The 11,508-nt window shown below is 49.4% G+C and overlaps 1 protein-coding gene across 1 annotated transcript in view; it reads right to left on the bottom strand.

Moving 5' to 3' along the window:
- The window catches only part of ARK2C (arkadia (RNF111) C-terminal like ring finger ubiquitin ligase 2C), a 105,981-nt gene that overhangs the window by 8,342 nt on the left and 86,131 nt on the right, over positions 1-11,508 (bottom strand). The window contains exons 2-4 of the mRNA XM_007465620.1: positions 6,875-7,190; positions 5,107-5,217; positions 266-395 (exon numbers count right to left, since the gene is read on the bottom strand). Coding sequence (XP_007465682.1) covers positions 266-395; positions 5,107-5,217; positions 6,875-7,190 — 557 coding nt within the window. The remainder of the gene's footprint in view (positions 1-265; positions 396-5,106; positions 5,218-6,874; positions 7,191-11,508) is intronic.

Here is an 11,508-nt window from a genome sequence, read left to right on the forward strand (position 1 = left end):
CCAGACCGGGGCCTGCCACAGGGCCCCTTGCCCCACCCCCAGTGCCCCACCTCCTTTCAGCAGTGCTGGCTTCTGGTCCAACAGCTTTGCTTTCTTTCCCCTTCAAGCCCAGTTGGGAATAGGAGCTGGGAGGGGAGGGGAGCGGCTGACCTGCCTGTGCTCAGGACACAGCCGGGCAGGACACAAGGGAGCCACAGGCCTCAGCCCACCATTGGCACCAACAGGCAGCAAGGGAGTCAGTTTCCTGGCAGAGCCTCTCACTCACCATCTGCGTGGAGGAGGAGTTTCGGGGAAAGTGGTGCATTCGAGGAGTCGCTAGGTAATGCTGATAATGCTGAGGCATGGGCCGCACCTGGAACTGAGCGGGACTCAAGCCGGTGTCCACACTGAGATCCCTGCAGGGACACAGCCACGGTGAAGCACAGGTGATCCGGCCATCGGGTTGCAGAAGCGACCTCAGACATCAAGCCCGTCGAGTAGAATCAGAGTCACAAACTGCCAGAGCTGCAAGGGATTCAGTCTCGCCTAGCCCTGCCCCTCTCTTTATGGCGAAGGGAACTGAGACTCAGAGAAGGAAGGGCTCTGCTAGATCGAAGGAACCAGTATAGTCTGGGCCTCATACTACTTGAGACTAGTGCACCAAAGCCCGTCCCTGAGAGAAATGCTGAAAGAGGAATCCAAATAAGCCGGTCACGGATACAGAGCAAAGGAAAGACAGCTCCAGATAGAGTGGAGGGGGGCAGAGGTCATACTTTAACCACTTAGAGAAAATAATAGGAGAGGGACCTGCAGCTGTGAGGCAGGAAAGCTCTCCTGGACCACCACCCCTGCTCCTCACCATACAGGAGACTCATTTCACTTAAAAATCAATCAACTGAAAAGGATCCAGTGTTCCTTGGAAAATGGCTAAGTTCTGGTCTGAGACAGAAAAAAAAAAAATGTGCAACATGAGATTGAAACATCTTGTCATAACTAAAAGCAAGGAAGTTATCAAGGTCAAGTCAAAAGGATTCGGGAACCATCCTGGAGAGGTTCCCACTGGCAGAGTTTGGGCATTTTGTATCAATGAGTGTAACTGCAGTAGACTAAAATACATCAAATAGGTTCAAATCTGTGAGAATGAAATGATGCTAAAGAAAACTGGTCCCCTTTGAAGGATGCTAGGGAACCAATGCTTCATTTTGAAAACTAATAAATAAAGGGGAAGGGGCTTCCCTGGTGGCACAGCGGTTGAGAGTCCGCCTGCCAATGCATGGGACACGGGTTCGTGCCCCGGTCCAGGAAGATCCCACATGCCGCAGAGCGGCCGGGCCCGTGAGCCATGGCCGCTGAGCCTGTGCGTCCGGAGCCTTGTGCTCCGCAACGGGAGAGGCCACAACAGTGAGAGGCCCGCGTACCGCAAAAAATCAAATAAAATAAAAAATAAAGGGGAAGAACCAAACATTTATCCTGCCTTTCCTCTGTTAACTGTACTGCAGGGTAACCAAATCGTGGATGAAGGAAAATTGCTCTTTATGAAAGTTTTCTAGCTAGTCAATGAATAAGGAATGATTGAATTATTTGTCACATTCCTTCATCCCCTAAAGAAATAAAGGATCTGGGCAAAGATTATCAATTGCTACTAACATCACACAGGAGAGACAACCAGCTATCTGCTGGAAGAACACAGCACCTCGTATGAAGTGCTTTTTGCCAGAAAATGAAAGTTGAGCCTGAATCTGCTCAAGTCGCAACCTGGGTGCCAATGTATAGTGAGTTTAGCGTCTGAGGTGACACCTCCAGAGCATAACCAGCAAAATCCAGATGAGGGGAAACTACAGGGAAAAAAACCTGATTCAACAAATACTTTTTTTTTTTTTTTTTCGGTACGCGGGCCTCTCACCATTGCTGCCTCTCCCGTTGCGGAGCACAGGCTCCAGACGCGCAGGCTCAGCGGCCATGGCTCACGGGCCCAGCCGCTCCGCGGCACGTGGGATCTTCCCAGACCGGGGCACGAACCCGCATCCCCTGCATCGGCAGGCGGACTCTCAACCACTGCGTCACCAGGGAAGCCCTACCTTTTTTTTTAATATGAGGAACATTAAAGGAATTTCTGCTTCCAGCTGTGATGTCTATACAGTATGACATATATATATATTCCTACATTTCCTCTATATATTAGCCCACATCCCTGGAACAACTCCTGATGAGTCTGTCACTTGGGACATGAGGTTACTCTTGGAGCCAGTTGGAAGCAAACTTAGAAATTCTCTTAGTCCAGGCCCTCACTTTCGCAGGCCCAGCGGAGGCCTGAGGAAGGCCAGTGCCTTATCCATGGTCCCAGGCTATAGCCAGTTAGGGGCTCCAGGGTTTCCGATCGTCGCCTGGGCTCACCCCGTGACCTGCCTCGGGGAAAGGAGTTCCCCGGGGCACCTCACGTGGCAGAAACTCTGACTCTTAGCACCTGCCCAGCAGTCCCAGGGAATCCAACAGATTCAAAGTAGCAGAGAGATGTTCAGGGAATTCTACCAAAAGCAAAGTCCCAAGGAACTGGGAACAGAATCCCTCCAATTCTAGGAATGCTGAGTGGAGAAGCAAAAGACACCTCAGCCCTCAGATGAGAGAGGTGATCTGCCCAGGTTCGGCCTGAGTGGGCTCTGGGATCCCCTTTTATCATCTCATCAAAAATCCCTTCCCAAACCCAGGATCCTCGAACAGGGCTCCTTTGCTGAGGCCGAGCTGCTTGCAGGGGAAGGATGGTAGGGAGCTCTCACCCCTACCCGCCTCTCCCAGGTGCCCAGGCAGGGCTAGGGCTGCATGGCCGCGCGGGCTGCCGTCTGCACTGGGGGCAGAGTCAGAACTGTGAACCCAGGACCGTGTCAAAGGAACACGATGTCTCCGGACACTGGAGCAGGGCTCGAGGTCAGGGTCAAGTTATCGGGCCCAGGCCAGAAAGCGGGGATTGGGGAGGATTTATCCCCCAAGGCCTGCTGCTCCCACACACTCCCAGCCCAGGATGCTTAGTGCGAGCAGCTGCTTGGGTAGGGCTAGAATCTCCTAAACTAAGTGGGGGAGGGCCAGGCAGCCTCAGGCCTGGGGCTGGATGAGAGCTATCGGGGCATGCCAATTCCTGAAATGACTAGGGCAGAAGTCAATGGTTTCTGATGATTCTCTAAAGGAAAGGGGGGGCGGTGCGCAGACACACTCCCCACCTCCTGCCTCCCAGGGATCCTTGCAGAGGGTGAGCACAGCCCCTCCTACAACGCATTTCCTGTCATCTAATTTCCAGACCTCACATCTCCTGGCAGAAGAGGCCTCCCTGGAAAAGAGGGGTGGGATGAAAAGCCCCTCGTCACCACTTGGATGGCCCTTGCTGGAGCAGAGCTAATTACAGGGAGGAGAAAGGGCCTCCTACTTGGGAAGTGGGGACAGGACAGGCAGAAATGGCCCCGGATGGACCTGGTGCGGGACTCAGCCCAGGGGCCTCCCAGCGTCCCCTGCTGGGGCACAGGCCAGCCTCTCAGGGTCCCCGCCTCTCTGTTTCTCCAGGCAAGCAGGGGTCAGGAATGCAGAGCGACAGAAATGAGCGAGGAGCACAGGAGATTTGGCCAAATAAAGCAAGTCGTCGGCCTAACCCGCACCGCGCCTCCCGCATCTCAGCAGCACCTGCCTCATCGCATCTCCCATCCCCTCCCACTTGCCACGCTGGACCTTGTTCAGATCCCTCAGCCGTACACAAGGACCCCAGGTGCTCTGTGTGCTGAAGAGAATTAAACTGGATTGACTTGCCTGCTGAGGGACAGAATTTCATCCAAACAACAATTAAATCTTCCTAATTTGAATCTGCTAATTAGAAAAAGGCTGTGCTGAAGCTGGCCGTGGTGTAATCTATGTTTTAGGAGAGCGTTAAATCTAACAGAGAAAACCTGAGAACTACTAAGAGCTGGAGACAAGGAACCTGTTAAATCAACCATTTCCTGCACCTAGAAGCACCTTTAGCATCCAGTCAACCAGAACTACCCTTTTGAACCATTCCTGGGTGTCTGGTCCTAGGCTGCTTCCAAAGCAACCCTTGCCCACACCAGTTTGCCTGACTAAATGGCTGAGTAATGACACTAATGCACGTCTGTTTTTTAAATAGTCCATCCCTTTCCGTTGAGGTTCTTTGTTTGTTTTTACATTCTTTAAAACACACACACACGCACACACACTTTTTTACCTCAAAGTTGCAAAAAATTCCCTGATACTCTTCACTCAGATTCCCAAGTGTTAAAATTTTACTACCTTACTGCATTTCTGTTTCCTTCTCTCTCTCCACGTATACATCCATACATACAAACACACACACAGAGTTCTCCGTGGATTTTTTTCCCTAAACTACTTAAAAATAAGTTGAAGGCATGATGCTCTTTACCTCTAAATACTTTAGTGAACTACACATCTTTTTCAAGTGTTCAGGTGTTTAGACCCAGCCCTTGTTTAGGTCAGCCCTCCCCTGAGCTAGAACTTGTGAGTAGGGTGGGACCAAGTATCCAAAACAAAGCAATGATGCATCCCAGGGCAACAAAGGCCTCTGCCCTGAGTGCAGGAGACTGTGGGAAGACATCACAGGGGCCCGCTGCCTACAAAGACACCACAACCAAGCCCTCAACCTCTCCCCAACCAATCTCCCCAGTCCTTGCCTCCAACCCAGCTGGCTCTATCTCCATGAGCCTGTTTTGCCTGGCTGGCGTGTCCTGGCACTTCTCTCTGGACTCCTCAAGGCCCACCCCCTCCAGGAAGCCTTCCCTGACCATGCTAGCTCCTGAGATTCTCCTTTCCTCCCCCCTCCCAGGGACCACTGGTTCACAGCACTCCCTGAGCTTGGGAAATGCTTTGCATTCCAGTCCCCTCCTCCCCTGCAGTACCATGAACACTGAGCCCAAGGCTGGGCACATGATGGCACCTAGCCACATCTGAGCTCATTGCTGGAACCAGGACCTTGGGGGGCCATCTGGCCCTGAGGGTGGACAGGGCAAAAACTGGGGCTTGAAGACTAGGACTACGGCATCATTGAAGTGAAGGAAACAGGAGCTCCATGGATCAGACAAGACCCTCCTCCCTCCCTCCCCCAGGGACCCCACTCACCAGTCAGTGCCCTCAGCCAAATACCTGGGCTGAGGTGTCTGTAGTTGGTGGCCGAAGTCGAAGCTGGGGTGGAGGCGGTGAGGGTGGACAGACACTCGCTCCTGACTCCGCCTGCACCGGAAGGGAAGGAGGAATCCAGGCGTCAGGGCTGCCCAGGGCCAGCCCAGCTCCCAGGAGCGCTCAGCAGCCCCAGCCCACAGCCTACGTGTGGAGCAGTGGCCTTCAGCCCTCTTCCCAAACTCCAAGGAAGCTTCCTGGGCAGCAGCCAATAACTCAGAAATTCCCGCTGTCTCTGGGCTGCCCACTATACTGAGCCTCTCCCTGGGTGTGACTACTGCAGGTCAGCTGTCTCACCCGGTCTCTCTAGCTTCTCTGCTCCTTCTCCTACTACTCCCCTCTCTCCTTGGTGGGATGTATTCAGGACACACAGACAGGCCTCCTGTAGGCTCTCCCACCTCTGTGCACCCCGTCTGCTCCCACCATGCTCTTCTCCTCTCCTCCACCCTCTCCACACTCTTCCCAGCTTTCATGGCCCAGGGCAAAGCCACCTCCTCCAGGAAGGCTTCCCTGAACACTCCAGATCATGGTGACCTCTCCTTCCTCTGACCTCCTACAGCACTCACCTTCTGTCCCAGGCACCCCAACCTCTACAGACATGGACGCTTGGGGCCTTAAAGATCATCAAGTCCAGAGGTGCTCAAAGTGTGCTCCAAGCAACGCTTGCAGTCCCTGAGACCCCTTCATGGGGTTTACGAGGTCAAAATGATTTTCATAATAATACTATCATGTTATTTGCTTTTTCACTCTCATTCTCTCACAAGTGAACAGTGGAATTTTCTAGAAACTACATGACATGTGATTCTGCCACATTTGAGTGCAGAAGAAGACTTGAGAACACAGCCATCTTCTATTAAGCCAGACATGAAAAAGATTTGTAAATATGTATTTTTAAAAAGTCACTCTTTTCACTGATTTAGATGCAAAAAATACAGCTATTTTTTGAATATTTGAATTTGAATATTTTTTATTAGTGTTAACATATACCTTAGTTATTTTTATTTTTAAATGAATTAATAAGTATTTTTAAATTTCTGTTTTAATTTCTAATAGGGTAGGTATCAATAGTCATAACCCACATAAACAGAAGCTTGCTGTAATCCTCAGTAAGTTTTAAGAGTGTAAAAACAGTCCTGAGACAAAAATGTTTGAGAACCACTTAACTTGTACAGCTCCTTCTCTTAACAATTGAGGCTCAGAGAGGTGAAGTGACTTGCCCAGGATCCCACAGCTACTTCAGCCCCATTTGATTAGTATTGTCTCATTTTACTCTGCACTTGTTTCATAGCTGGTCTCTCCAACCAGACAGTGGGCTCTCTGAGGGCAGGGCTGACCCAGCCCTGTCCTGAGGTATCCCTTAGGGACCTCCAATGTTAGAATCTGGTGACCATGAAGTTTGAGGGGACGTGAGGGGTCCCCTAGTCTAGTCTCCCACAGCGTTGAAAAGTCCACTGTGAGCATCCTAGCCCACCACTTACCCAGCTCCTGGCCAGTTACCTGGGCGATATGACAGGGACACACACTAACAGAGGGAACACATATCAGGTTAAGGCAGCGCTCACTGCCTGAAACAAATGCCTCTAAGTGGAGCAAAAGCTGCCTCCTACACAGAGACTCATTTGGTGACTGACTGCTGGCCAAGCCTGGCAGGGTAGAAGCCAGGGGTCCAGCGCTGGGCCCTGACCCCGCCCCGCCCAGGTAGCACACACACCTGGGGTGCGAGAGGAGCCTGCGGTGCTGGGCTTCCAGGAGCTGCTGCTGCAGGAGGTATTGCTGGTGCAGGGCCTGAGGTAGGAAGGAGGGACCTGTGACGTCCTGGAACTGCAGGGTGGGCAGCGGGGTCAGCGACTGATGCAGGGCGCCGCTGTGCTGGTGGGCCGGGGCCATGTGGGCGCTGAGGCCCGGCTGCGACTGCACCGGGTGGGCCAGGGGGAAGTCGGGAGCGAGCTGCTGCGGCTGGGGGGGGCCCAGATGGAAGTGGCGGCAGGAGGTAGCGTGAGGATGCTGAGACCTTTGAAATGGGGCACCTGGAGAAGCAATGACAAAGACTCCATGAGGACCAGCCCTGCTCCCCTCTCCCACAGACCCCGTCTCCCCCTACCCCCAACCTGCAGCTGGTGAAGCTCAAGAACTTCATTAGAAAACAACAATGTCATCACTTTTGTATACAAATGATCATCGATCGGTGCTCCCTAGTAAAGGCTCTGTGCAGTATGTGTTGGAGGCGGGGTGGGGGGGGGGAGTATTTTGTTTAATAAATAGATAAGCATCCTCTTTTAAATTAACACACTTGTTAAAGGAATTTTAAGGTCCCTGGAGGCAGTTTGGCTTTCTTGAATTTCTCCCATGCAACCTTATTGACCCTACTACCTTTTTAAATAGATGCCTAGAGAAAATTTAGTCCAGCCTAGTCAAGCTCTGAACTCTACTGAAGACTTGGCTAGCCAGGACCCAGCCGACAGGGAGCCCAAATTTCCAAAGAGAAAACAACCAGAAGTTGTTTTCCATGCAATTTTAAGAAAAATAAAAAATCTAATCCCACAAAATTTTTAAGTAATAATGAAATAATTTGTTATAATATTATAATTTATTTAAAAGCAAAGATTTCCAGCAATAAGCTGGGCTCAATGCTGCATTTAATCTAGTCTTCACTACCTTCTAAATAACATTGACCTTGATGATGACAAAGCCTTACAAATTTTCCATAAGCAAAGATCCAGCTCTCAGCACTGGAGTCCTTTAATAAGGAAGGAAGTGAACTTGGCACCTCAGGAAGCTTTACAGAGGCTTCCTGCTAAACACGGCAGGTTCAACATATATCTGCTCCTTCCCAAACCCCACTGAAATGAGAGCAAAGGCATAAAGAGAAAATAAACAGACAAGGACAAGAGAGAACAGGAGAGGTGACATCAGCAGGCAACAAATGTCAACAGATTTTTGGAAGGTGGAAAGCAGATGGAGCAATTAGCAGAGCTGAGGAATTGGAAACCAAGCACCAGTCAACGAGGATAAGACAGATCTTGCCGCACGTGCTGGAAGGGTCAGGACAACTCCTGTGGTGGCAGGAGAGATGACGGCGCTGAGAACAGGGAGGCTGGTGGCCAGTCTCCATGAGGAGCAATTCTGCCCAGGGCATCTCCCCTCTCCCATGCAGGGCAGTGACTGCCGCTCCCTCGCCCTGGCATTTTGCAGGGAAAGTGAGCCAGAAAGGCTCCAGTAGAGGAGGACAGGGGTGCAGCACCGTGCTCAAACAGGGGGGGTTAAGCGAAAGTCTTATACATGGAATTTTGGAAACACCTGCTCCCTTCTGCCTCTTGGTTCAGAGGGTGCTGCTACTCAGGTGCCCCTCCCCTGCACACCCCACAGCCCCAGGTTGGAAACTGGCCCCAGAAATAGCTCTACAGTTCCTTCTGGTTGGGAGTACCCCGTAAAATGGTTGAGTCCCCAACTGGCGACTCCATAATAAAGCCCATAAGTTGAAAGGTCCATATCCATACACACACGCACAGATTCTGGAAGTTATTAGTGACCTACTCTTCAATATGAACAGACAGCCAAGGATGACCAGTCTCTTGAGGAAGATTACAAAGTAAAAGAGAGAAAGAATATACTAAATTTAAAAAAAAAAAAAAAAGAAAGAAAATAAACTCAGAGGAACAGAAGTAATGCAAGGATCCGAAAAAAATAAACTTCAAAACAGTTGAATTAATATCCTCAGAAAAATGATGTCGGGTCCATGAGACAACAACAAGCTCCTTTAAAAGGAGCAATGAAAAAACAAGAGAGCTCTTGGAAATTAAAAATATAAGAGGTGAAATCTGAAATTCAGCAGAAGGGTTGGAAGATAACGCTGGGGAGATTTCCCAGGAAGCAGAACAAGAAAACAAGGAGTTGAGGAAAAAGATGCCAGCATTGAAGGATGCAGTCAGAAGATTCCACAGTTTTCTAGTAAGAGAGAAAGAATGGAGAAAATTGTGGGAAAAAAATTATTTAAAGTATTTCCCAGAACTGATGGTCAGCTTCTAGATAGAAAAGGCCCTCTGAGGAGAAACACACACCAAGGCGGGGAGAAGAAACACACACCAAGGCATCTCCCTGGGAAATGTCCAAGCAGTGGGGCAGAGAGATGATTCTGACACCTTCCAGAGAGAAAGCAAACTGGTCCCATTCGAAGGGTCTGGGAGCAGGATAGCACCAGATTTTTCAAGAGCAACGTTGGAAGCTTGAAAACAGTAGAGCAACTGCTTTCAAGGCGCCGAAGGGGTGTCGGGGGAAGATTTTCAATCTAGAATTCTGTGCCCAGCCAAACTATTAATCAGGCGTGAGAGTAGAATAAGGCCATTTTCAACCATGGAGGGTCTCAAAATAATTAATCTTCTCACACCCTTTCTCAAAGAACTACTGATGCAAACCAAAAGAAAGGAGCAAAGAAATAGGGGGTGACACCTGGAAGAGGGGGCTTTCCCAAGCACATGGTTGTACAGGGCCTCCAGCAATCATTTCAAGGCAGGGAGGAGGGAGGGCACTCTGAGGGGTAGCTGGGGGTGGATCAAAAATATAACATTACCATCAGATTTGGCCACATGAAAATAGTATTTGAAGGAATTTTCCAATTTTGTAGAGCATTTGGTAAGAATTTGTAAAAATGTCACAGAAAGCAGGCAATTATTACCTCTAGGAAGAGAAAAAATTGTTCAGAAAGTGTAATTATTACATACTACGTGGTTCAGCTGTGAACAATATTTATATATTAATAACACAACAAGCATTAATAAACTATTTTAGAACAGAAAAGGACATTTCTTCCATAATGAGAAGAAAATAGACAATGTCAAAACTGAAAAATCAACAAAGAGCAGTAAAAGAATTTATTTAGAAATTTACTTAGTAATTTATGTATTTCAGGAAGTAAATACTCGAAGAGGAGTTGGAAATGTTGAGCTTCTAGTGGTGGGACTAGGGTGGGGAGGGCAAGGGGCAGACAACTGCTGTTTTACTAAATGTGTCTTATGTTGGAGCTATCTGACTTTGTAAATGACATGCAGGCCCTTGATAGATTTTTTAAAATCTTTTAAAAATAAATATTTGCAAAACAAAATGGAAATAAAATGCATTTCTGGCTCACTGCAAGTGAGCCAGAAAAGAGTGATCTAGAACCTTAATTCCCACCAGCATTCCAGATCAGTAGCGCCTCCTCTGCCTGGTGAATTCTGGCTTCCATGAGTCCAGGGGCTGTAGCCTGAGCAAGCAGCCTCCGGATGCCCCCTTCTCCCTCACCACCATCTGTCATACTGTAAAAAAAGAAGGAGAGGTCCACGTGACCAAAGGAGGGCGGGCAAGAAGGGAAAGGAGAGCTGTCGGAAGCTAACAAAGTGAAAGACAGGCATGACTGCAGAAGAAGGGAATGGGGTTTAACAAAAACGGATATCGTAAAGCCTCCAGTCCAGCACTGTCTATTAAATTACAATGTGCGCCACATACGTAATTGTAAATTTCTAGTAGCCACCTTTAAAGAAGTAAAAAGAGACAGGTGAATTTAATTTTAATAGTATATGTTACATAACTCAGTATATCCAAAATATTGTTTCAACATGTACTCGATATAAAAAAATTATTGAGATATTGTACATTGGCTTTTTTTTCATATTAAGTCTTCAAAATCCAGTGTACATCTGGCACTTACAACACACCTTAGTTCGGATAGCCACTTGTGGTTAGCGGCTTCCGTGTTGGACAATGCAGCTCCAAAAGAAAAAGACCAACTCCGTACACAGAGCAAAGAATCTTAGCCAAGTTTGCTAACTGGTCTGCCTTCAGAGGGGGAGTCCCCACTGCTTACTGGTGAGATGCACACCCCTTAGCCTGATCCTCAAGCTCCGTGCCCCTGGTCCCCACCGCCCAAGCCCTCCCCGACATCAGACATCAAATCTCCAGACACTCCACGCACATTCCCACCTCGGGGCCATTGCTCATGCTGGTTGCTGCCTTCCCTGTCTTTAAAGGTCATCTCTCAGCAACTCAAAAAATGCCTCCCCTGCCTGCCAGCCCCCAGGGACGCCTTCCTCCTCTGCATTCCTGTAGAAGGCCCTGTCACTACCACTCAGTTGGCACCTGGCAGTAGCTACCTTGCTTCTTCACACTCACCGCCCCCAGCTGGCTGAGCTTCCTGTCTTGCTGTTTCTGGATCCCCACGCACCTCCCTGGAGCTGGCACTCAGTAAATACCTGGTTGGCTGACTGCTGGAGGGACTGAGGGAAAAGCAGTGACTCGAGGCCACTGACGCACTGGGGCTGGTTGAAGGCCAACTGATTTGAAATCGAGAGGGAAAGAGAGGGGCAAGTAGGC

Source organism: Lipotes vexillifer, unplaced genomic scaffold (assembly GCF_000442215.2).
Source record: "Lipotes vexillifer unplaced genomic scaffold, Lipotes_vexillifer_v1.1 scaffold36, whole genome shotgun sequence".
In the NCBI taxonomy this organism is placed as follows: domain Eukaryota; kingdom Metazoa; phylum Chordata; class Mammalia; order Artiodactyla; family Lipotidae; genus Lipotes; species Lipotes vexillifer.